Source organism: Schistocerca americana, chromosome 7, assembly GCF_021461395.2.
Source record: "Schistocerca americana isolate TAMUIC-IGC-003095 chromosome 7, iqSchAmer2.1, whole genome shotgun sequence".
Lineage (NCBI taxonomy): Eukaryota > Metazoa > Arthropoda > Insecta > Orthoptera > Acrididae > Schistocerca > Schistocerca americana.
This window is the reverse complement of record NC_060125.1, coordinates 70,730,583-70,758,390: the sequence shown is the minus strand read 5'-3', so window position 1 is coordinate 70,758,390 and position 27,808 is coordinate 70,730,583. Positions and strand designations below refer to the sequence as shown.

Below are 27,808 nucleotides of genomic sequence, written 5' to 3'. Positions count from 1 at the left end.
TGGGTTCGATGACGGTTTGGATGTACCGTGCACTATTCAGTGTCCCCTCGACGATCACCAGTGGTGTACGGCCAGTGTAGGAGATCACTCCCCACACCATGATGCCGGGTGTTGGCCCTGTGTGCCTCGGTCGTATGCAGTCCTGATTGTGGCGCTCACCTGCACGGCGCCAAACACGCATACGACCATCATTGGCACCAAGGCAGAAGCGACTCTCATCGCTGAAGACGACACGTCTCCATTCGTCCCTCCATTCACGCCTGTCGCGACACCACTGGAGGCGGGCTGCACGATGTTGGGGCGTGAGCGGAAGACGGCCTAACGGTGTGCGGGACCGTAGCCCAGCTTCATGGAGACGGTTGCGAATGGTCCTCGCCGATACCCCAGGAGCAACAGTGTCCCTAATTTGCTGGGAAGTGGCGGTGCGGTCCCCTACGGCACTGCGTAGAATCCTACGGTCTTGGCGTGCATCCGTGCGTCGCTGCGGTCCGGTCCCAGGTCGACGGGCACGTGCACCTTCCGCCGACCACTGGCGACAACATCGATGTACTGTGGAGACCTCACGCCCCACGTGTTGAGCAATTCGGCGGTACGTCCACCCGGCCTCCCGCATGCCCACTATACGCCCTCGCTCAAAGTCCGTCAACTGCACATACGGTTCACGTCCACGCTGTCGCGGCATGCTACCAGTGTTAAAGACTGCGATGGAGCTCCGTATGCCACGTCAAACTGGCTGACACTGACGGCGTCGGTGCACAAATGCTGTGCAGCTAGCGCCATTCGACCGCCAACACCGCGGTTCCTGGTGTGTCCGCTGTGCCGTGCGTGTGATCATTGCTTGTACAGCCCTCTCGCAGTGTCCGGAGCAAGTATGGTGGGTCTGACACACCGGTGTCAATGTGTTCTTTTTTCCATTTCCAGGAGTGTATATTTAACGCCACCACACCAAGAAGTGTTTGTAATATGATTATACATTCTTTATGTTTACTCGGCAAACAGAATGTTTCATCATCTGTCGGTGGTGCATTATGGATACTTCCGGTACTTCGAATGTTAACCATGCAATTTTCTTTAAGGCGAGTGGGTGACTGAGTTGAACCACCTGACACAATGATATACTTTATATCTACGTCTATATACATACTCTACAAGCCACCATACGGTACATGACGGAAGGTGTTTTGTACCACTCCTAGACAATTCCGCCGGCCGCGGTGGCCGTGCGGTTCTAGGCGCTACAGTCTGGAACCGGGGGACCGCTACGGTCGCAGGTTCGAATCCTGCCTCGGAGATGGGTGTGTGTGATGTCCTTCGGTTAGTTAGGTTTAAGTAATTCTAAGTTCTAGGGGACTGATGACTTCAGAAGTTAAGTCTCATAGTGCTCAGAGCCATTTGAACCAATAGACATTTCCCTTCCTGTTCTACTCGCATGTGGGACGAGAGGAAAATGGCTGCCTATATGCGTCCATCGAGACGTAATTTTTTTATCTTGTTTTCGCGGTCCTTATGCACGATGTACTTTGGCTGCAGTAGAATCGTTTTTCAGTCGGTCGCAAACACTGGTACATGAAATTTTCTCGATAGTGTTACGCGAAGCTAACCTCATCTTTTTTTCAGGGATTCCCATCTGACTTCACGAACCATCTCCATAATACTCACGCGTTGATCTAACTCAAAGTTTCCATACTGTGCTGCACGAGTTATTCTTTCTCGATATTTTGACGATACTAACTACTTTTAAAAAGTGTTATTGTCATACATGTGTTATTAGTTATGATTTAAAATTGAAGTAATTACTGAATAAAACAATTTTTTCTCATTTTTTAAAAATTTCATGAACATGCAAAATAACAAGGTGTTCCATCGCAGTACGAAGATTCCCAAAGTGTTTCGTTAGAGGAAAAGTTTGGGAACCCGTGACCTGATCCACCGGTAAACAAATTTAACTGTACGTTTCTGAATTTATTCGGTGTCCTGCTTTAACCCGACCTGGTTGGACATCCAAACACTCTAACAGTACTCGAGAATGAGTTTATCTATTATTCTTCGGTATATTGGGAAAAGTCTAGGAAAGTGTAGTTTTTCGATAAAGAACATCGTATATAGAATAGATATCCCTTATAGAAGAACTACACTTTCCTAGACTTCTCTCAACGTACCGAAGTCTACCATTCGTCTTCCTTACCACCGCCCTTGTGTGTCGTCTCATTCTATATCACTTTGCACGTCTCACCTAAGTATTTAATCAACGTGAATGTGCTAAGGAGTACAGCACTAAAACAGTGTTCGAACATTACAGTATTTATTTTACTTCTCTACCCTATTGATTATATTGCACCTTGTAGAAATTCTGCCAAAGTCCTTCTGTACCCTATTACTGTTAGTCAACTGCGCCACCTTCCCGTATGCTACATAGTTATTAGCAAAAAGTCCAAGGTTTCCGTTCACACTATCCGTCAGTTCATTTATATATACAGAGCACAACAGAGGTCCTATCGCCCTTCCCTGGGGTCCCCTAACAATACATCTTCCTCTCGTGAGCTCTCGCCGTCCTGAACAGCGTACTTGGTTCTATTAATTAAGAAGTCTTCGTGCCACCAAAATACGTGGGAATCAGTTTCGTATGCTTGGAACTTTGTTAACAGTGTGTAAAAGGAAAAAAATTTGAAAGCGTCACAGATAAGACACTCAACACAACGGCGCCTGTCACAGATAAATCTGATCCGTGTCAGAATAAAATATAGTAAATATAGTAAGCACTAAGTTAGCATATACACAGTGTTTATGAATAAAATGGTTGGAATGTGTAAGAATGTCAGACAGCGAACAGTCAGAAATTAACTCACCCGAAAGCGCTAACGTGAAACGAGTCGCATATTTGAACTGACGAGTTGGAAACACTTCCTTGTCTCTGTTGAGCAGATCGTCTCCAACGAATTCATTGATTACTGAATCATCATCGGATGATGCTGTGACCGATATCATGACTTCCGTATTCAGTAGAATGTCGAGTGGAGCTACAGTTCAGTCTCTACAGATTTGTCAGTTAGTTGAAGGCAGGTGTGTTCTTGGTTTTGCACCATTTGTGTACAGTGCATCTTGCTAGTTATAAAATTCCTTCTCAACAGCGAATTCTGTTACATGATGTATGCTTTTATTTCACAATAACGACGACTGCCAGAGATAATTAAGGTACTGTGCACACCTGCACACTATTACATTAAAAATAGCGGCGTTACTTTCACTGATCAAGCAGAACACTATGACCATCTAACATAAGACCGATACGTCCGCATTTGGCACGGATAACAGCAGCGATGCGTCATGGCATGGATCCAGTGAGACCTTGGTAGGTCACTGGAAGGAGTGGGCACCACACCTGCACACACAAGTCACCCAATTCCCGTGAATTCAGGAGAGGGGAGAGATGGGCTCTGACGTCATGTTAAATCACGTCCTAGATGTGATCGGTCGGATTCACATATGGCGAGCTAGGGGCCAGCACATCAATTGGAACTCGCCACTGCGTTTCTCGAACCACTCCATCACACTCCTGGCCTTTTGGCATTGCGCTTTATCTGGTTGAAAAATGTCGCTGCCGCCGGGAAACATGATCGTCATGAAGGGTAATACTTGGTCTGCAACCAGCGTACGATGCTCTGTGGCCGTCATGGTGCCTTGCACGTGCTTCACACGACCCAAGGATTCCTACGTGAATATTCCCTAAAGCATAATGGAGCCGCCGTCAGTTTGTCTCCGTCCCGCTACCTAGGAGCTGTCACCCTGTAAGGTGATGGATTCACACCCTCCCGTCGGCACAGCGTGAACGTCCAGTGGTGATGGTCACGAGCCCATTTCAGTCGTAGTTGCCAATGTCGTGGTGTTAACATTGGCACACGTATGGGTCGTCGACGGCGAAAGCGCATAGTTAGGCGTGTTCGTTACAGTGTGTCTTCAGACACACTTGCTTTGTGACCAATAGTAAAGTCTGATGTTTGTTCCGCCACAATTCACCGCCTGTCCCGCATCAGCAGTCTGGTCAGCCAACGACATCTGTCATCTGTAATGAGGCGTGGTCGCCCAACCCCAAGACTCCTGGACGTGGTTTCATCCTGGTTTCGCTACGTGTTGAAGACACCCACCACAGCACTCCCCGAACACCTGACAAGTCATGCAGTCCCCAAAATGCTCGTGCCGAGCTTCCGAGTCATCACAATCTGCATTCGGCCGAATTCAGATAGATCGCGCGCCATCACCATTCTACACACGAACAGCACGCTCAATTATACTACATGCACCGTGCATGTGTCTGACTAGTAGGTATTCCCCTACCAGGTGACTGTTACCGCCTGGAAGTGGTTTACATCGGTGGTCAGAATGTTCTGGTTGATTAGTGATCAGTGACGTTGATCTGTTCATTTGGATGCGGTTTTAAGTTCAACGAAACTGTTGTCGCCGTTTGATCAGATTTGCCTGTCCATTAAGAGTCACACGCTTTGGAACTTGTTATTGGTTAGCAGTTTCAGTCGTTAGCAGTTTTTTTGTTGCAAAAACTTTTTTTCACGCATATCCTAACGCAGAATAATAGTGATAAGTGAAGGAGGATATGGGCTGCTGCTGACGAACAGAAGGAGAAAGGGATGAACAATGAATCGTCGTTCAACGGTTCTGTATTGATGGTGCATGTGATTCTCAAACAAAATTATTGACTGATGCTCTAAAGTTGTCCATTATTGAAAAATAATATCTGTAGCAAAATTAAGTCTAGGGTGTTTTTATTTACTACACGTGGTTACAGATAGAAATTCCATGAAATCTTTTACGTGATACAGCAGAAGACGTATCCTTCTTTTTCTGGCTGTTGTTTTGCCGTTCGCTGCGGATGCACTGAATTATATGTGTGAATTTGAATTGATTCATGAGAATTTAAAGATATTTTTCTTTTCTTTTCAGAATCTGAAGGATCAGATCCTTACCACCAACGTCTGGTTGGAGCACGTAAGTAAACACTGTTCTCTACTATTTCGTAACTAGTGTCCATATCAATTATTTTGGATAGATAATGTATTCTGGTGGTGGTAAGTTCCTATGGGACCAATCTGGTGAAGTCATCGTCCCCAGGCTTGTACACTACGTTATCTAACTTAAAGTAACTTACGCTAAGGGCAACACACACACCCATGCCCGAGGGAGGACTCGAACACGAACCTCCGACGGGGGAAGCCGCGCTAACACAGGTGACTCGGTCAATATCTTCATATACCTTCTCTATCTCTTCATCTTTAGCTTGCGACGTCGGCATGCACATATGAACTATCGTTGTCGGTGTTGGTTTGCTGTCGATTCTGATGAGAACAAACCTATCACTGAGCTGTTAGCTGAAACACACTCTCTGTCATACCTTCATACTCATAACGAATCCTGCTCCCGTTATACCATTTTCTATGTTGTTGGTATTACCCTACCCTCATCTGACGAAAAATCCTTATCTTCTTTCCATTTCACTACACTGACCCCACTACATCTAGATTGAGCGTTAGGGTTTCTCTTTTCATATTTTATAGCTTCCCTACCACGTTCATACTTCCCACGTTCCACGTATCGACTCGACAGAGCGTCATCCTTTCTTTGGTTAAGCAAACTTTTTCTCATGGTCTTGGCAGTCCCCTCCCAGAAATCCGAATGGGTGATTATTCCGGAATATTTTGCTAATGGAGAGATCATCATGACCCTTTTTTCAATTACTGGCCACACGTCTTGGGGATACACTTTGTGTATCTTTAATGCAATGGTTTCCATTGCCTTTTGCATCCTCAAGCTGTTGATCATTGCTGATTCTTACGACTTTATGGGCAACTTCGGATCGCATGGGCAACACAGTGCCTGAACCTCTGTCCGTTCTTCCACCATCTTTGACAATAATGTTGGCAGAGTGAGGTTGACTTCTTTTGCTGATGATTTTTACGCAAAGTTTATACGGTGGCTCTACCCTTGGACCACGGCCGCTCCTTATAAACAGACCGAGGTGCTAATATCTGAAGTAAAGTTGTAATTTTTGACTTTCGTAACCTTCGAATTAAAAATACTACCGTGGTCTTTAGTATTTATTTAAATTATAGCAGAGTTCGGAGTATTGAAAGATGTTTTGATGCACAATTCAGTTGCGTGACATGTGTGCAACTTGATCAAAGAATAGCAAGTTTGCTGCGCCACAACTCACTATTATATGCCACCCTTGGGAGGAGAGCTCTCACAAACTCCAGTCTTAATCTCTGAAATCCAAACAAAGACGTAACTTGGGTACCATTCGTCAGTTTGTTATTGTGGCAGTATTGTCAAGTGCTTAATATATCAGTCTCCAGCTTCGCCGCCCTTTTTGTAGCTCATGAAAAGCACACACTACATGTTGTACAACCATACAGCGAGACCTTCAGAGGTGGTGATCCAGATTGCCGTACACACCGTTACCTCTAATACCCAGTAGCACTTCCTCCTGCATTGATGCATGCCTGTGTTCGTCGTGGCACACTATCCACAAGTTCATCAAGGCACTGTTGGTCCAGATTGTCCCACTCCTCTAGGGCGATTCGGCGTAGATCCCTCAGAGTCGTTGGTGGGTCACGTCGTCCATAAACAGCCCGTTTCAGTCTACCCCAGGCATGTTCGATAGGGTTCGTGTATGGAAAACACGCTCGCTACTCATGTCGAGCGATTTTGTTATCCTGAAGAAAGTGATTCACAAGATGTGCACGATGGGGGCGGGAATTATCGTCCGTGAAGACGAGGGCCTCGCCAATGTGCTGCCGATATGGTTGCACTATCGGTTGGAAGATGGCATTCACATATCGTACAGCTGTTACGGCACGTTCCATGGCCGGCCTGAGCGAGGCATGTCAGCGACAGTTTCTGTCTCTCTGTATCTCCTCCATGTCCAAACAACATCGCTTTAGTTCACTCCGATACGCCTGGGCACTTCCCTTTTTGAGAGCCCTTCCTGGCACAAAGTAACAACGCGGACGCGATGGAACCGTGGTATTGACCGTCTAGGCACGGTTGAACTACTGACTTCACGAGCCGTGTATCTCCTTCCTGGTGGAATGACTGGAACTGATCGGCTGTCGGGTCCACTGGGTGTAATAGGCGCTGCTCATGCATGGTTTTTTACGTCTTTGAGCGAGTTTAGTGGCATCTCTGAACAGTGAAAGGGACTGTGTCTCTGATGCATTGTCCACAGTCTACGTCTATCTTCAAGAGTTCTGGGAACCAGGGTGATGCAGAACTTTTTTTTGATGTGTGTACGATTCCAGATGGACAGTGTGACTATATGAATTTTACCTGAAGTCACTGAAGAACAGACTCGTGCTTCTATACGGTATTTCATTTTTTCGAGAGTCGTCGATGCCTTATTGCAGGCCTTGTAGCGAAACAGGTTCCTCTCTAATATTAATATTATGAGAAATGCCAGTGTTCACGTAAAATTTACGTAACGAAATAATAATGCCTTTCCAAGTTAAATCAGACTCTGACCAAAAATTTTAAAGATGTAGAAGGTACCTACAACTCACGACTGCTATGATTAAAGAAACCATCGTACGCTTTATTAAAATAAATGAAAATACGAATATGACCAAAATTCACTGAACGTTAGTCACGCTTACAGTGACATTATTAGTGGTATTCGCCAAAAAAAAAAGTGATCTAATTTCGGTATTAGGTTTGGATTTCTACAGCATGATGGGTTCAAAGATGTGAACAGACTCCAATCTACAGGTATCAATTACATTTAAAGCTCTGTGGCGGTGCAAATGTAGTATTTTACCTACTGTTATTATTGAGTGGTCCAATCTAACTCGCGTAATAACCCATGCAACAACCTTATTTTACCTCCACATTGCTAAAAAATTGGTTCAAATTGCTCTAAGAACTATAGGACTTAACATCTGAGCTCATCAGTCCTCTAGAATTACTTAAACCTAACTAACCTAAGGACATCACACACATCCATGCCTGAGGCAGGATTCGAACCTGCGACCGTAGCAGCAGCGCAGTTCCGGACCGAAGCGCTCAGAACCGCTCGGCCACAACGGCCGGCTGTTCACCGATGAAGCCACATTAAAAAACGAATCATCAAGATTGTCATTATTGGTCACCTGACAATCCACATGGGCACAGACCCGTTGACAATCAACACAAATGGTCTTTAGTGGTCTGGTGTGGAATTTTAAACGGTTACTTGATAGGACCGTATTTTTTTGACCGAAATGTTACTGGTGAATCTTATTTACAATTTCTCCGCGATGATTTGTTGATGCGAATGGAAGATGTTGATTTAGAAACTAGGCAACGAATGTGGTTCCAACAGGACGGAGCAGCTCCACATTATGCTAAAATGTGCGAACGTTTTAAATTTACGGTACCCTGGTCGGTGGACAGGACGTGGTGGACCAATTCAGTGGCCTCCACGTTCACCAGACCTAACACCTCCTGATATTTTCTTGTGGGGTTATTTAAAAAATATTGTTTTGACAGACAGCCCACAAACCGAAACGATGTAGAGCAACGCATTTGAAGAGCGTGTTTAGCCATACCACGAGATGTGCTGCTGAAAACTGTGGACAACTTTCGCAGACGATTGACTTTATGCATTGAAAGAAATTCTTCCCGGCTAATTTCATTTATTAAGCACCCCAAAATGTAAGAGGCAAGAGGACTCACACTAATGAAGCATCCGAACATGTGAGAGGCAAGGGGACTCACACTAATGAAGCACCTCACGGGAACATGACTCTACTACGCCCATGCCGTTATTTCTGAGTAACGCTAATAGTAGGATACAGTACGTTTTGTACAGAAATAGCTTAATTTGGCGTTATCGAAAGAATTGGTGCACATTTTTTATCGATTTGCTGCGTCTTTCTCGGATAATTCTAAATAAATCAGAGTTCTTCACCAATTTTATGTATTTCTCGATTTCAGCGCCATCTGTCAATGATTCAAGAAAATGTTTCAGACAAAACTTGATTACTTTTTTTATGGAGAATCCGAATCTGCAATAAAAAAGGGCGTTTGCGCTTAAGAGTTAAAGTTTGCTCCCCGCCACAACCAAGGGGGTGGGGGCTGGAGGTCACGTGTAGTATCATTTGATGTCCCCCTCTTAGCTTAAGATCTTGTCTTACCCTCTATATTCAGCCGATGTATAGTTTTCGAGATAATATCATCGGACACTTCAGATGGACCACCCTGTATATTACTTTGAAAATTATTTAACGACAAATTTCTTTTGAGTTTAGTCATTTGAATTACAGAAAGCGATTGAGAAATCAGGGAACGGGCTTACGTAGGACAGGTGGAAACAATAACACCTCGCACACGCCAGTTCAGCAGAAGATTCTTACATTTATTAATTACACCTTTATTCACACATATTATGAGAGGAGAGAGTTTCCGATGAAGAAGTACTTAGCAGTCTGAAAATGGCGTGTCGTTATTCCACTTTGGCAGGTGCAATGGTTTTCGACTGACATGCTGCCCCATGGACATTCTTCAGTCTCTAATAGTTGTCTGCCAGTGTTTTTCTTCGTCACACGATGCGTTTGATAATAACTTTGCAACAGTTCACACCAGAAAGATATGAATGACACACAAATTCCATACCTGCATGCCAGAGCCTGTATAACCGCTTGCAGATCGCGGTGACCTGCATATACGCTTCGGCAGCGCCTTCAAGGGGAAACTTTTTGATTGATCGTTTTACAAGGACTTTTGTGATTCGTTTTAGAGTGTTCTATAGGTTGTAGAGAGGACTTACTGGATAAGGTTTCGATAAGGAACCCTTGCACACATGTGCTGCCCGGATGTAAAATGAGTTCGAGGATAGGATCACTTTCAAATTTCCCACTTCATGGCACGGTACTTAATGATATAGATGCACATCGAGTGCATCGAAAAAGTTTTCCCCGGGTGCCTCATCCAGCACGGACCATTTTCATCCCACTAAAACAACGTCTCCGAGAAACTGGTACGTCCGGTACTAGGGGAGCTGCCTGTTGTATTTCACGGACGCGGGCCAGGTCCGTGGACCGTGTCTGTGGAAGCATGCGTCACAGATACGCCTTGTGCAACGAGCAGCAGGGTCGCTACATGGAGCAACTCCAGTAGACTGTACAAGCCAAGGCCCACTGTCACGTCCGTGTGTGTACCGTGAAGCGAGAGATTTGGAAGTGATCCGGTCTTCAAACTTACTTCACATCCAGAAGGTACATCACCAGACACGAATTGCTTATCAAAACGTTATCCACTAGGTCCTCTCTAAAACCCCTAATAGGAACTGTAAAACGCCTGGTATGAAGGTTTCCGAAAAAGCAGAAAAGATACTGCGAACAAATATTAATACAAAGCAAGGCACAAAATGGTAAGCTTATTGTTTTATCTCAGCAGCCTCTTGTTTTAATGTTCACAACAGATAAAAGTCCTGGTGTGTTATGGCAAACTAGCAAGCCATTTTGTGTTTTCTGAACAACTGATCCAATGCTCTCCAATTTTTTTTTTGCTAAAGTCTGTAATTATCCGTGGGACACCGGCCATATTAGTGTCAGAGCACTCGAATGCAACCGATGTAACACTACAATAGTTACCGATGGAAAAGGGATTTGTTACTTTCGAATATTATCAAAGGGGACATTAGTATCAGCTAAGATACTGCTCTCAAAAAGATTTATCTTCGTAACATGGTTCGTTAATAGTAAACAGTCTGATAGCACTTGCTTGTCCCATGTCTGCATGACTTGTAATTACGCTTGCTTCTTTATTATGTTTTTTAGTACGAAGTAAAAAGTGAGTGCTTGAAAATGACAAACATATTTATACGTATAGAAAAGGCGCGAAAAGTAATCCCAATTGCGCAAATACGGTTCGGTTGTTGGTAAGCGAAGGCCAGTTAATCAATGTATTTTTCGTCGAAACGAGAGTGTTTCGGCACCGGTGGAAAGAAAGGCCACCTGTAAGGCGCTGGTACTGTCGACTAAAGGTTTGTTCAGTTTCCATACTAAAATACAATTTGAAACTTTAAGCACCCTTTTTTTATCAAAATGACTTTTTTCAACATGGTGAGAGCAATAACTCATGAAATATGCATGCAGTTACATATATCTCTTTGCAGTGTACGAAATTTTGCTCTCCCACAATATGACTCTATAGTGTCGTTTGATACTCTAAATATACCCATGTATCCGGAATCACTCCGCAATTTCTCATCTGTGCTGCCTTTCAACATTTTTATTTTCTCCCCACAAGGAATCTTCTTCTCTTTTACAGAGCTTTCCTTTCTTTTTTTTTTTTAAAAAAAAAGCACGTTCCACCTACAACTTACGAGTAGTTTCAGCTACCTGATCAGACAAGTAAATATGATTTCTCTTCGCAGGTGTTCCTGCAGTGCCTCTTTGATTGCGAAAATTTTGTTTCTCACAACTTCTTTAGGTTTTTAGCATCAAAATCCTTTACTTAAGAGTACTTGACTACACTATAAATTTCCTCTCGTACACTAGCTACAGTTGGCTGTAATTACTGATGACATGTCTGAAAGTCTTTTCTTGAATCTCGTAACAGGGTCCACTCCCAGCTTTTCACTACTAGATGCCTAGGTTACACGTACCTGCGTCGCTTCTGGAGTTACCTTGCCTTCCAGAATATCAGCTAACTCCTTTGACCTTCCTCCGATCTCTGTGCCTGCTTTAAGAGTTACGTCTTCACCTGTTTCCTCGGTCAAAGCCATTCTTTGGCAGTTTTTGATCTAACGAGCATTGCGTGACGTAGACATCGTGTCTGTAGATTGCAATTCCACTTCGTAAGCAACCAGTTCCGGATCGACTGCCGCCAATTATAACAATTTTGACTCTTATAATACGATCTGCTACAATTATGAATTAAAAGCCCAATACTGTGGACGTTATACACTGTCATAAAAGACTATCATGAGACTTAAACTGTGTACCCAGGATAACAAAATAAAGTAACACTACATAAGATACACAATATGATGGAGCATTCGGGTAAAATGGTCAGCCGAAGACTTTTTAGAGAGGTTAGGTACGGTTAGCAGCTAGAGTGGGGTCGTACCAACACTGACTGTGATGCTGTCTAGTTCTGACTTACAGCTTAGGTATATTCCATACTGATTTGCGTGCTATACAGTTACTGAACACCATTACCTTCTATTTTTGATTAATTCGTGTAGGAGTGTGTTTGAAATATTTCGAACTGGAAAATGTTGTATCAGTTGTGAATGCAATCGAAGCCACGAAGAAAAATCGTACATATGACATAATTTAATATGTATACATGAATTTAGTCATGCGCGTTAGGGCACCGATGACCTCGCTGTTTCATTTCCTCCCCAAAACCACCCAACCAATCATGCACGCAAGTACAGCGCAATTTAGTCATCGAGTGACTGCGATTAGTAGATAAAATGTTCAGAACATTGAGCTGAATGTTTTTTATTACCTGTCAGTTATCTCCTTATGGGAAGAACAATACATTTACTCTCTTACATAAAGATTTTGATATGTTCAAAAGTATGAAAATTGGAATTTCGACGGCATTATTCTCACAAGACATGGATTTTATTCTGAAGAACTCCAATAATTACTTGAAATGGAGCTATATTGACTTATTAGCAACAGAATAAACTTTGCTCAGTCAGTTTAGAAATGCATAGACCTGTGTCTGCAGCTGAAAATATAAATGCTATCTTTTTGATGTTGCAAAGAATCCAAAATGTTGTCGGAAAATCAGCTTCATTTTTCTGTTTTCTGTAAGGTGGCTACAACGCGCTTGATACTGAAAATCCTAAGTAATCGATACATTAATATAGAGAACAACTGCAAAGCGTCAGCAATAATATTTTCAGTCTTGTTTTACTTGTAAATGTCCACCATTAAATTTTTTCAAACCTACCAGCCATTATTAAATAGCTTCAGCCATGTTGCAGGTTAAATACAACTGCACAATTAAAAACATCAAGCAGTAGAACACTGTTGACGACAGCGCAGTTCACACTCATCTTAAAAGGCTTTATTCTATGGACGCGCGAAACTTCTGCGGAAGTTGGATATGAAAATATTTAGGGTAATATATTGTCATACTTTTATTCCCCAAATATCAAATAAAGTTTGGAAATTTACAACGCCAACGCTTTTCTTTAATTTCTTCGGTGAAACAGCACTACGTCTTCCAAAAAAGTGTGGTCATAAAAATTTACAATATCACTTTCTAATGTTTTTAGTGGTACACTGACAAAATTTGGCAATATTCGCTAATTACTTTAATAGCGTTCAAAAATATATGGTGACAGCACAATCAGTAGTATTTATACTCTAGTTCAGACACCATTTAATTGCTTCTTTCGTATTTCGTAACATTCTGTTGTTTCGTGAATGTATTGGTGACTACCTCAAAGAAATCAGCTTTCGACCCTGCAACATTGGTTTTATCTACATATGTTCACTCCCTTGCGACACGATTTTCCCGGTATCGATGATTTTCTGGAGACCTTGGTGGTTCAACTATCTCGTCCTCCATCGGAATATGACCAACAAACAGTGGTTCCTGTCTTCATTAGAGGTAAGAGGAAAGCGTGACTGGCTGTCATGTGAAGGTTCAAATGGTTCAAATGGCTCTGAGCACTATGGGACTTAACAGCTGAGGTCATCAGTCCCCTAGAACTTAGAACTACTTAAACCTAACTAACCTAAGGACATCACACACATCCTTGCCCGAGGCAGGATTCAAACCTGCGACCGTCGCGGTCGCGCGGCTTCAGACTGTAGCGCCTAGAACCGCTCGGCCACTCCGGCCGGCCTCATGTGAAGGGAATGCGTCTTTGTGTGAGGTGTCTGTGTGGGGTGGGGGAGGGGGAGACAGGGAGAGTCAGGCAAAACACTTACAGCTCACAGAAGTAGCAAGAGTGACAGTTTCATGTGCAGAATGAACTGGGACGTGGAAACTGTGGACGACGACTTCTGTCGTCATGTTAGCGAACAGATCCATTAGTGACCATTTCTTCCAAAATTTCCTCTATTGGAATACGTCGGGATTGGAGCACCTTGCCCTCGAGTTTCCTTGCTAACCTCGGTTCTTCACAGACGAATGGTTTCTCACTACGTTGTTCGTAATTTACACTTGTTTGCTCACATCTGGCAGTGTCTTCGCCAGCTAGCCACTGCGTCATATGACGTCACACTGTTGTCGTACACTTCCAGTAATTGAGCATCAATTGTTTCAGGTTGTTGTACCTTCATCTGTTATTGCGTTTGTTTTCTTCAGTCCGAAGACTGGTTTAATGCAGCTCTCCATGCTACTCCAACCCGTGCAAGCCTCTTCGTCTATGAATGACTGCAACTTGCGTCCTTCTGAATCCGCTTACTGTATTCATCTCTTGGTCTCCCTCTACGAATTTTACGCTCTACACTTCTCTCCAATACTGAGCTGATGATCCATTGATGTCTCAGAATGTGTTCTCAACCGATCCGTTCTTCTAAAAGCGTTGTGCCACAAATTTCTTTTTGTCCCCAATTCTATTCATTGCCTCCTCATTAGTTATGTGATCTACCCGTCTTCACCATTCGTCTGTAGAACCACATTTCAAAGGCTTCTACTCTTCCTTCTTCAGTAGAAAACCAAATTTCATGCGATAGTACACACTATCAATGGAATACGTCATTTGGTTTCTGCCCCTCTAGTGGCTTTCTACGGTACCGCAATACTGGCATTTTTGTGTGTACTAGGACTGCAGACATGTACCGGTACTTGGCGACACACGGTGTAATTATCACCGACAGATAATGTTTTACGTTTGTAGATGGCAAAACTATACGACTGCCCCACAGAAGATTTTCGGGTGTGGCTTTTAGAGCTCATGGAGCAGCTCCTAATCAAATATCTTTCAACCACAGAACATGTTCCGCTATATGATCGTTTATGTTACATATGGCAAGTGCGTAGCCAACCACACTCCTGCTCTACGCGCTTCTTCCGTTTCCCTATGACGAGCGCTCTGTTGGTCCGTCTGGGGTTGATGTTCATCCTGTGTCTGTCCTCCCAGATGTTGTCCCTCCACCTCATTCTCGCGCATCTTCTTCTTCTCGTTCTGCATATCAGCCTGCAGAATTTTACTGCAGGTGGTCTAGTGTGTAACGTTCTTCCTAAGTGACCAGCCCAGCTCAGCCGTCTCTTCTTTAGCACTCCAACAATGTTATGGTATTTGTTCAGCTCCGGTAGTTTTTCACTTTTTTACTATCCAGCATTCCACACTATTTTCATCAATTACAGGTCCAAAAATGTTCCCAAGTGTTTTCATTTCGAATTTTAACAGTTTTTCTTAATATTTCTTACTAAATATTAAGGTACAAATGGTTCAAAACACTATAGGACTTAACATATGAGGTCATCAGCCCCTAGACTTAGAACTACTTTACCTAAGGACATCACACACATCCATGACGAGGCGGGATTCGAACCTACGACCGTAGCAGCATCGCGGTTCCGGACTGAAGCGCCTAGAACCGCTCGGCCACAGCGGACGGCGTAAATATTAAGGTCTGATGTCTCTATAGTATCTCTAGTGCCGTAGTTGACTGACAGAAACGTATTTTGAAGTTAATGGTTCAAATGGCTCTGAGCGCTATGGGACTTAACATCTGTGGTCATCAGTCCCCTAGAACTTAGAACTACTTAAACCTAACTAACCTAAGAACATCACACACATCCATGCCCTAGGCAGGATTCAAACCTGCTACCGTAGCGGTCACGCGGTTCCAGACTGAAGCGCCTAGAACCGCATGGCCACACCGGCCGGCTGAATTTAATGCGAAGTGAGATTTGCGTCAGATATTGATGCAACCAACAACTTTATTTTTGGCTGCTGCGAGAAGGGCATGTATTTCTGTATTTGTTTCGCTGTCTTTTACTAAGACGACTCACTAACTGCCGCGTTGTTAGAGTTACGGTGAAGCTACTCCTGGAGATCCAATGTGGGCTGTAACTACCGTATTAATGCTAACCGATTCATGCTGGAAAAACATTAGTTCTAATTTTGACCACCAGGTGCAAATCTGGTGCTGTATGGCATGTCTTCGACGTCTTTGGTGCTTATATTGAAAAAAAAGAGAAGAAAACGTGTAAGTGGTGGTTAGTAATGAACTCAACCCTATGCCTTTCTCACTTGTTTGCCATGTCATGTTCCTAATCGATCATGTATGGAAATATTTCTGTACATGTTTCTTATACTCACAGCGCCAGATTTGCACCTGGTGGCCAAAATTGCGACTAACTTTTTTCCATTGTAAATTGGATCCACTTTAATGTATCTGAATATATACCACGTTTCGCTGCCATACGATAATTATAGCACACACTCGACCTTTATGAGCAGCTATATTTTCATTAGAACCATGTGGTACTTGTTCCAGTCAACTGTAAATCCATCTATTGACTAACGTATGTATATGTTAACGGAAAACTGTTTTACGTATGATATGATGTTTCACAGTGCCGTTTCCACTGCGCCATTTCGTTCGGTGAGCTTTTGGGTATTTCCTATTTTTTCCCCCCAAAGCAAAAGCTCAGCTGCAACTGCCTTGATCGTGTTCCACCGAGTCGTCTTTCACAGAAACGCCCTTCTCTCCTGAGCAGGGCACTCATCTATTCTCCGAGCGTCCAGGAGCACTAGGGGGCTATCGGATGGCAGCTTTGGCGCGATGTTAACGGCTGATCGATGCGGCCGCTGAGACCCGGAAATTCCCTGTTACCGGCCGGGACCCGCCGGCGCCGGCAGTAGCCGCGCAGCTCCGCTGCATTCTCGGAATCACTGCCCCCACTACCTCCCCCTCCGACTGCCCTCTCCCACGGATCGTCAGCACGAAGAACTTAACCCTGAACTAGACGCGGAACACGACTGGGTGAACGTTTGCGCTGCACTGCCAACTGTTACTTCAGCAGTATGCACTGACAAGCTGATTTAGGTTCTCATACTGTTTCTGAAGAGATAAAGACAAAACTTGAGTGGGTCTTTCTCGATCTTTTCCGTTCCTCACCTTGAGCTCAGCATTTAATGGCCTCTACTGTGTCGCACTCCACGAAACAGGAAAACGGTAACAAGGAGTTTATTTGACAATAACGTCTACTTCGATAGTAGTAAACAAAGGCCAAGCATAAATAACAGGAGTAGCATAATAGGAGTAAAGCTACTGGTACAGATACTCAAAAGAACTTCGGAACACAATAAGGCCAGAGTGACAGTAAGTGCAAGGGCCACTTGATGACGACGAATTTAACAGAGAAAGCACTAGTGGAATGCTCTGTTTGGAAATAAACAATGGCTGGAACTTATTTGGGGGTGAGCACTTGCTGGATGCTAACTTCATGGTCTGCAGTCTGAGTCTGACGAATGTTTAATAACATGACAATAAGAGTTTGGGCGGAAAAGGTGGACGTCCTGTTCAGAATAACGCCACTAATGATTTTTCTTGTTTTGTTTTAGGGTTTAAAAACAACTAGCGTCGTACGCACCCATGTCAAAACTGTAAAGCACGAATACAAAAAGAGGAGTAAAACGTTACATGTCAATCCCAACTGACGGAAGAGAAGACAGCTAAAAACAGGGACGTGGAGAAAGGTCTATAAAATACGCCATAGAAAATCGGAGGTCGCGATCGAAAAATTGAATGGCCTTCACCACATTGCTACTACGGATAAAAAGTAAAACGAGGTCGACAGCCCGCACGTCATTCGCTAAAACGGACGATATCTCAGACGAATGTAAATGTAAATGTCGCGTGACAAGGGCCTCCCGTCGGGTTGATCGTTCGTCGGGTACAAGTCCTTCGATTTGGTGCCACTTCGGCGACTTGCACGTCAATGGGGATGAAATGGTGATGATTAGCACAACACAACACCCAGCCCCTGAGCGGAGAAAATCTCCGACGCAGCCGGGAATCGAATCCGGGCTCTTAGGATTGACAGTCTGTCGCGGTGGCCACTCAGCTACCGGGGGCGGACGCTCAGACTAATGATGAACACATTATTCGGCTGCAGAGGCTAACATTCTAAGATAACAACCAGCGTCAGAGTCGGGAAGAAGTACTGCCGATGACTTGTGACTGTGGCTTTTGTCCCTAATGGTAGACTTCTAGAGACAACCTGTTTGATGGGATAGCATGGGATAGCACCCGTTGTCTGGACCAGGAGAGGCTCTCGAAGCCAGAGTGACTCGTCCTGTCCAAGCGCCGGCTTATAGTGTATGTAATGGCTGTAAATGCAGATTTTTCTATTGGTGACTGAGAACGGTGTACTGAACAACATTACATCGGTATTTACGTGATTTACAGACCAATAACTGTAGCTACTACAAGCCGTGTTGTGATAACTCTGCCGGGGGCCACCGCGAGGCGCTACCTTCGCCGACTCACAGCGCCAGTGGTCCAGGAGAAAGCTGGACCCGAAGCGGCGAGTGCCTGAGATGTAGTCACTGGAGTCATGACAAGATGTGAATGGGTGTCATGTGAAAAGAATGTGAATGTGTCTGTGTGTGACGTGTGCGTGTGTGTGTGGGGTGGGGGGGGGGGGCATGGAATGTTTGGCAAATCACTAACGGCCCACAGAAGCAGCATGTGTGACTGTGTCATGTGCAAGAACGGTTGTTGACTGGGTGTTGTGCGATGTCCTTAGGTTGCCTTAGGTTGGTTAGGTTTACGTAGTTCTAAGTTCTAGGGGACTGATGACCATGGATGTTAAGTCCCATAGTGCTCAGAGCCATTTGAAAACTTGTGCAAGAACGGGCTGGGCAATTGAAACCAGTGGGCAGTGACCCTACTCGTTGGGTTAGGAAACTGATCCCTGGGTAATTTCCACTTCTCCCACTATTTGCTCGATTGGGATACACCGGACACCAAGCACCAGGGCTTTCACTTCTGTTGTGAATCCCAGTTCTTCTTAGACAGATGTATGTCACTTTGTTCTTCGCCATCTATAAACTATGTGAACAAAAGTATCTAGACACCCCCAGAAACATACGTTTTTCCTGTTAGGTGCTTTTGTGCTGCCACCTACTGCCAGGTACTCCGTATCAGCAACCTCAGTAGCCATTAGACATCGTGAGAGACAGAATGGTGCGCTCCGTGGAACTCACGAACTTCGAACGTGGTGAGGTGATTGGGTGTCACTTGTACCTTAAGTCTGTACGCGGGATTTCCACACTCCTAATCATCCCTAGGCCCACTATTTCCGATGTGATAGTGAAGTGAAAACGTGAAGGGACACGTACAGCACAAAAGCGTACAGGCCGACAGAGACCGCCGACAGTTGAAGAGGGTCGTCATGTGTAATAGGGAGACATCTATCCAGACCATCACACAGGAATCCCGAACTGCATCAGGAGCAACTACAAGTACCATGAAAGGTAGGCGGGAGGAGAGAAAACAGATTTCATGGTCGAGCGGCTGCTCATAAGCCACAAATCACGCCGATAAATGCCGAACAACGCTTCGCTTGGTGTAAGGCGCGTAAACATTCGACGATTGAACAGTGGAAAAACGTTGTGTGGAGTGTCGAATCACAGTACACAATATGGCTATCCGATGGCATGGTGTGGGTATGGCGGATGCCCGGTGAACGAGTTTAGTGCCAACAGTAAAATTCGAAGGCGGTGGTGTTATGGTGTGGTCGTGTTTTTCACAGAGGCGACTTGCATCCCTTGTTGTTTTGCGTGGCACTATCACAGCAAAGGCCTAGATTAATCTTTTAAGCAACTTCTTGCTTCCCATAGTTGAAGAGCAATTTGGGGTCCGCGATTGCATCTTTCAAGACGATCGAGCACATGTTCATAATGCACGTCTTGTGGTGGAGTGGTTACGTGACAATAACATCCATTGTAATGGACTGGCCTGCACAGAGTCTTGACCTGAATCCTATAGAACACCTTTGGGATGTTTTGGAACGCCGCCTTCGTGCCAGGCCTCGCCTGCCGGCATCGATACCTCTCCTCAGTGCTGCACTCCGTGATGAATGGGCTGCCATTTCCCAAAAAACCTTCCGGCACCTGATTCGTCCTATGCCTGCGAGAGTGGAAGCTGCCATCAAGGCTAACGGTGGGCCAAAACCATACTGAATTCGAGCGTTACCGATGTAGGGTGCCACGGACTTTAAGTAATTTTCAGGCAGGTGTCCGCATACTTTTGTTCACATAGTGTGCTTGTTTTACCACACAGACAGTGTCTGAGGGCCGTAAACACTGTGTCTTATGATGCCACACTGTTCCCGAACACTTTCACTAATTAGGTATGGACTTTTGCAGCGTTGGTTTCTTTCAACAGTAGAAAACCAGTTACCACGCGATACGAAACGTTATCAATGGTATGCGTAATCTGCTTTCGGTTCCTCTAGAGGCGTGCTACGGTACTGCATTGCTGAGATTTCATTGCATACGAGGACTGTGGATGTGCACTTGGCAGGTAGGTAACTTCACGTTTTTTAGTAGACAAAACTATATGACTGTCCGACATCAGACTCAGGAATGGGCCTTTCCGATTCCGGGGATCAGCTTCTTAATAAACATCTTTGAAGCACAGAACACATTCTCCTTTATGTGTGTTTACGTTACATATGGCTACTGTCTAATGAACCACGCGCTCGTTTTGCGGACCTCGTCCGTTTCTTAATGTCGAACGCACTGTTGGTCCATTTGGAGCTGATGTTCATCCTATCTACGTCCTCCCGGATAATAACTCTGTACATAATTCTTGGCCTTCCTCTCGTTTCGGTTATTGTCCTGCAGAATACTCTTATAGGTTGGGTGTTCTCCAAAGTTCATCCTAAGTGATCAGCACAGCTCAGACTTCTCTTTTTTAACACTTCAATAATGTCAAAATTTCTTACATCTATCTCAGTTCTTCGAATGCAGGAGAATGCCTTTGCCTCACTTAAGTATGAACACCTTGTGAAGACCCTGTCGGACACTGAGACGTGTGCCGAAAACTGATGGACCCCGGAATCGAATGGCATGGTGCATGGACGCAAACGCGTCAAGAATGCACACGTGAAGGCGTGTGAATTACTCTAGCTGAGGGCAGCCGTTTTTATCTGCCTTAAAAAGCGAGAACCTGTCGAGAACTCAAGCACCCGACAGGCTCAGGTAGAGAGCGTGGACACAAAGCACCAAGAAATCGCACGGGTATTTGTGTGAGACTAAGGCAGCACACAAGAAGTCAAGCTACTTAAAAGGATGTGATATGAAAGGGAAGGACATTGCTCATAAGTGACGAATGCCAGCAGATGAACATTCAAACAATGTGCGAAGAACGCTGTGACAGTGAAATCGCGATGAAGACGCGAACTCCAGAATCACACACCAGCCCAAGCAAGGTAGAGAATTTCCACCTTGCACTGGGAGGCGTGGTCATGAAATGGCTACACCGATGAACAATGAAAATGTTTCGAGCTCAAAAATAGTTCATTCGTATGTATTTTCATTTGCCGAATTAAAAACTCACCATAAAAATAACAGATTAGATCCTGCTATGAAGATAAAGTGACATTTCATTTTCATAGTCAACATTTTCAATTTGGGGGAAACTTTGTTTTCGGAGTTGGCACACATGTCCAATAACAAAACCACATAAACTCTTAAGCTGTTTGTAAGTCATAAACATGGATACTGTTGCTGTGACTGTGAGTTTAATTTAGTCTCTGCTGTAATTAAAGCAGAGTTTCTGGTTTGTGGGTGATTTAGTAGTGTAAAATTCGTAAAAAAAGTGTCATGACAATGTAATTAAGATGAATAATTTTTGTTACATTTATAGTGGAATAACATTTTCCTCCCAGAAACGCAACCTGACGTTTATTGTGAAGACTGCCTATCAGCATTATTCCGGTATGAAAGTAGGGGACCAGGATAAGTCTTGGGATCCACATACATGCTGCAACGCATGTTCACTTACACTGCGAGAATGGCTGAAGGAAAGAAACGATCTATGGCTTTTGTTGTTCCTATGGTTGGTGGAAGTCTACAAATCATACAGATTACTGCTATTTGTTCTTGACTCCACCTATAAAGGCAGGATTCTCTACCAAGAAAAAAGAAATGTTCAGCACCCGAATCTTCGATCTGCTAATAGACCCATTCTGCATTCACGTACTTTACCAGTTCCTACTCCACCCGAAAACTGTGTGTTTGGAGTAGAAAATGAAGACAGTGTGGAAGAAGAAGAGGAGGAAGAAGAACCAAATAAGCGTTCTACATCCAGTGACTCGGACTTTGAGGGAAAAGATGATAAACCACACAGACTGAGTCAAGCGGAGTCGAGTGATCTCATGAGAGACCTTGGCCTGTGAAAGGAGAAGGCAGAAATTCTCGGATCTCGACTACAGCAATAGCCGAGCGGCTCTAGGAGCTTTAGTCCGGAACCGCGCAACTGCTACGGTCGCAGGTTCGAATCCTGCCTCGGGCATGGTTGTGTGTGATGTCCTTAGGTTAGTTAGGATTAAGTAGTTCAAAGTTATAGAGGACTGATGACCTCAGATGTTAAGTCCCATAGTGCTCAGAGCCATTTGAACCATCTGACTACAGCAATGGTATCTTCTCGAAAGTGATGTCAGTCACACAGTGCAGAAAACGTCACATGAAACTGTTTCCCTTTATGCAGAAGAAAAACGACCTTGTTGTTTGCTGCGACATTAATGGCCTTATGAAATCTTTGAGTTTAACCAAAGTCGAACTAAATGGAGGCCATTTACAGACTCATCTAAGCTTTGTTTGAAAGCAACAACGGCAGCTGTTTACCTGGTCCTGCAGGTCACATGAAGGAGACATATGCAAATATGACAGCCCTCTTGGACTCAATCAAATATCATGAACACAAATCGAAAATCTGTGGTAATTTGAAAGTCATTGACATACTCTTAGGAATGCTACTGGTGTCCACAAAACATTCCTGCTTCTTATGTATGTTGGACAGTAGGGATAGTAAATCGCATTACATTGAAGCAGATGGCCTGCAAGAAATCTTAACCCTAGTGAGAAAAATGTCGTTGCCAAACGTCTCGTGGACCGAAAAGATGTTCTTTTTCCTCCTCTGCATATCAAACTGGGTTTATTGAAAAGTTTTGTCGATGATATGAACCAAGAAGGACTGGCCTTTAAATACATAAAAGAGAAATTTCCAGAATTAAGTGATGCAGAAGTTAAGGAATGTGCTTTTATTGGGCCACAAATTCAAGAACTTGTAAGGGATCCTGCGTATGGCCAAGTTTTGGACGGGAAAGAAACGGAAGCTTGGAAGCCTTCAGGGGAGTTGTTCGTGGATATTTAGGCAACAAAAGAGATTCAAAATGAAATGTTCACTCTGCAGCGGAGTGTGCGCTGACATGAAACTTCCTGGCAGATTAAAACTGTTTTCCGAACCGAGACTCTAACTCGGGACGTTTACCTACCACGGGCAGGTGCTCTACCACTGAGCTACCCAAATACGACTCACGACCCACCCTCACAGTTGTACTTCCGCTTGTACCTCGTCTACTACCTTCCAAACTTCACAGAAGCTCTCCTGCGAACCTTGCAAAACTAGCATTCCTGGAAGAAGGGATGTAGCGGAGACATGGCTTAGCCACAGCCTGGAGAATGTTTCCTGGTATAAGAGATATGGCGGAGACATGGTTTAGCCACAGCCTGGAGAATGTTTCCAGAATGAAATTTTCACTCTGCAGCGGAGTGTGCCCTGATATGAAACTTCCCGGCAGATTAAAACTGTGTGCCGGACAGAGACACGAACTCTGGGAACATCCCCCAGGCTGTGGCTAAGTCATGTCTCCGCTATAACCTTTCTTCCAGAAGTGCTAGTTCTGCAAGGTTCGCAGGAGAGCTTCTGTGAAGTTTGAAAGGTAGGAGACGAAGTACTGGCGGAAGCCAGGAAGATTCAACAAAAGAGATGATTGCTACACTCAGTTGGTGATAGTGCTCCTGCAAAAACGCCATGTACTTGGATGCAACGTGTCACTTAAAATCCATTTTCTCCACTCCCACCTAGACTTTTTCCCCCATAAATGTGGAGCTGTCAGTGATGAACACAGAGAAGGATTCCATGCGGACATTTCTGTTATGAAACAAAGATATCAGGGCCATTGGAATGAAGAAATGGTTGCGGATTACTGTTGGTCTTTGTGTAGGGATGGGTTGTTGGGTTGTTTTTGGGGAAGGAGACCAGACAGAGAGCTCATCGGTCTCATTGGATTAGGGGAGGACGGGGATGGAAATCGGCCGTGCCCTTTCAAAGGAACCATCCCGGCAGTTGCCTGGAGCGATTTAGGGAAATCACGGAAAATCTAAATTAGGATGGCCGGACGCGGGATTGAACCGTCGTTCTCCCGAATGCGACTCCAGTGTCGAACCACTGCGCCACCTCGCTCGGTGTGTAGGGATGCTCGGGAACTCCGTTACAAGAGGCAAGCTAAAAGACGACGATGTCATGTAGCCGCCACATGATTCTTTTCAGACCAAACCATCTGCGAGATATTCTTCCAGCAATGTAGTAGAACTCTTAAAATGTAACTACCATTTAGAAAATTCAAATACACTCTCAATGTTGTTAGCATATGTAATTAAAATGTATCTTTTTCTCTTAATCCGTTAGTATGAAACACTTCCACGTCGTATGTGTCACAATGAAAAATTTTCATTGTCATATTCGTTTTTCTCGATCCAAAATTAGTATCAACTGGCTCATGAAGACAGGAAACATTCAAAAATTGTTTTTCTGTTGGGTAGTGGTATCAGTCATTTAGCGGCGTTGCAAATCTAGTTCACCAATAACAACGTCGAGAGGAGGAAAATTTCGAAGAGTCGTTGAGCTTATAGATGGAAGACGTGACTATGTCAAGTAGGACGCTACTAATGCTGTATCCGAACATCACAGTTTTGCTTTCCATACTCAAAACCTAAATTTTTGTACATTTAGAGTTAGCTGCCACTCATCACGCCAAATAGAAATTTTGTGTAAGTCATTTTATTACCTTCTAGAGTTACCCAACTTCGACAGCTTCCCGCACACCAAAGCATCATCAGCAAACAACCGCCGACTGCTGCCCAACCTGTCGCCAGATCATTAATGTATATAGAAAATAATAGCGGTCCGGCCACACATCCTTGGGCCAATTTCGTAATTACAGTGTTAAGCAAGGTAGCAGCTGTTCAGTGTGGTGCTTTGCGCTTACTGTTTTTACAGTTCACTTAAGTCGTACGATGACAACTACTAGCCCTGGAAAGATTTAGGCTGATGGAAAACAAAATGTATTAAATTTTCAGTCGTTCCTGTTGGTTAACTGATCTGATTCTATTGTTTTGAATTTCATAAAAGCTTACACGAGGAGCTGCTACGAGGATTTTATCTTTCACGCAAAATTAATATTCGGTGCCATAGATAAATCGCTGGACTGCTCTCTTGTCTCTACTGGCATTCTCGCTGTCGCAGATGAACTCTGCCATCGTTCTGTCGCAGATGTTTGAGGATTCACAGGAAGAGAACAGGATGCTATTTTGTCAATGAAAATTCATTTCCCACCGTCACTTGGATGCGTCGTCCAGCTAAGGAAACCTCACTGTTAAACTTCCGAATTTTGTTAGAGCAAAGTGGGGGATTGTATTATGCTGGGATATTACACAGACACATTTTTACGTACATTCAACAACGGAAGACCAAGGAATAGCTGGTGTATCGTCGCTTTGTTAGCTACCATGTTCATTCAGGCAATCCTTAGTTCCTCACAGGAAATAGATTAATTTTGACAAATATGTTCACATTTCGGTCTTCTCATTCATGAAACAAATGAGACCAGTCTCTGCTCAAATCAAACAAATAACTGTTCAGTGCATAGCCACAGTGAAACCACGGTACACTCTTCCACATTCTTCAGTTCTTGTTGATCTATTGGTTTCGATCTCTGCTGATTCTTGGAAAATCTTTTACTTTGAAAATCTTGCTGCTTGCTTTTCTTCTTTCTTCCAAATTTTCTTCGCTTAATTTTTAGAATCATATATGTTGTGGAAAATTTAATTTTTTATTGCAACAGTGCTGATCGAATAGTTTTCTGAAAAGTTCCAATTCGCGCCCGTCTCCTCACGCTTTTGCTGCGTCCTGCGTCTCAGAACAACACTGCTTTTTCCTTCTTAAAGTCTTCCAACTTCCACCGGAAGGTAAATCTGTTACCCTTCGGTGAAATTATTACTTTTCGAAAAATTAAGGCCACGTTCGTGTCCGTCCGCTGTTGCGTCACCCAGTCCAAGCACTAATTTCTGTTCCCTGTTACTGTTCTGGTAACAAAGTTTTAGCGCAGATGAATTTTTTTCTTTCGGACCAAGATGTAAAAAGGGTGTAAATGATATAAGTGCAGATATTTTTTATATCTGGTATCTTAATATGTACACACTTCAGCGTGTTGGCTGTTTCTTCTCTAGGTCAAACATTCTTCCCACAAACACGTCACAAACATTGTGCACTGATGTTTTCTGCATGATCGTAACTGCACCACTAAGTGAATTACGCCTGTCTGTATAGACTAAATACACTCCTGGAAATTGAAATAAGAACACCGTGAATTCATTGTCCCAGGAAGGGGAAACTTTATTGACACATTCCTGGGGTCAGATACATCACATGATCACACTGACAGAACCACAGGCACATAGACACAGCCAACAGAGCATGCACAATGTCGGCACTAGTACAGTGTATATCCACCTTTCGCAGCAATGCAGGCTGCTATTCTCCCATGGAGACGATCGTAGAGATGCTGGATGTAGTCCTGTGGAACGGCTTGCCATGCCATTTCCACCTGGCGCCTCAGTTGGACCAGCGTTCGTGCTGGACGTGCAGACCGCGTGAGACGAAGCTTCATCCAGTCCCAAACATGCTCAATGGGGGACAGATCCGGAGATCTTGCTGGCCAGGGTAGTTGACTTACACCTTCTAGAGCACGTTGGGTGGCACGGGATACATGCGGACGTGCGTTGTCCTGTTGGAACAGCAAGTTCCCTTGCCGGTCTAGGAATGGTAGAACGATGGGTTCGATGACGGTTTGGATGTACCGTGCACTATTCAGTGTCCCCTCGACGATCACCAGTGGTGTACGGCCAGTGTAGGAGATCGCTCCCCACACCATGATGCCGGGTGTTGGCCCTGTGTGCCTCGGTCGTATGCAGTCCTGATTGTGGCGCTCACCTGCACGGCGCCAAACACGCATACGACCATCATTGGCGCCAAGGCAGAAGCGACTTTCATCGCTGAAGACGACACGTCTCCATTCGTCCCTCCATTCACGCCTGTCGCGACACCACTGAAGGCGGGCTGCACGATGTTGGGGCGTGAGCGGAAGACGGCCTAACGGTGTGCGGGACCGTAGCCCAGCTTCATGGAGACGGTTGCGAATGGTCCTCGCCGATACCCCAGGAGCAACAGTGTCCCTAATTTGCTGGGAAGTGGCGGTGCGGTCCCCTACGGCACTGTGTAGGATCCTACGGTCTTGGCGTGCATCCGTGCGTCGCTGCGGTCCGGTCCCAGGTCGACGGGCACGTGCACCTTCCGCCGACCACTGGCGACAACATCGATGTACTGTGGAGACCTCACGCCCCACGTGTTGAGCAATTCGGCGGTACGTCCACCCGGCCTCCCGCATGCCCACTATACGCCCTCGCTCAAAGTCCGTCAACTGCACATACGGTTCACGTCCACGCTGTCGCGGCATGCTACCAGTGTTAAAGACTGCGATG

General features: G+C 44.6%; 1 protein-coding gene across 1 annotated transcript in view; it reads left to right on the top strand.

Annotated features, from left to right (window-relative positions):
- LOC124622709 (acetylcholine receptor subunit alpha-L1) overlaps positions 1 to 27,808 on the top strand; it is a 565,111-nt gene that overhangs the window by 336,160 nt on the left and 201,143 nt on the right. Inside the window, exon 3 of the mRNA XM_047148499.1 lies at positions 4,954 to 4,998. Coding sequence (XP_047004455.1) covers positions 4,954 to 4,998 — 45 coding nt within the window. The remainder of the gene's footprint in view (positions 1 to 4,953; positions 4,999 to 27,808) is intronic.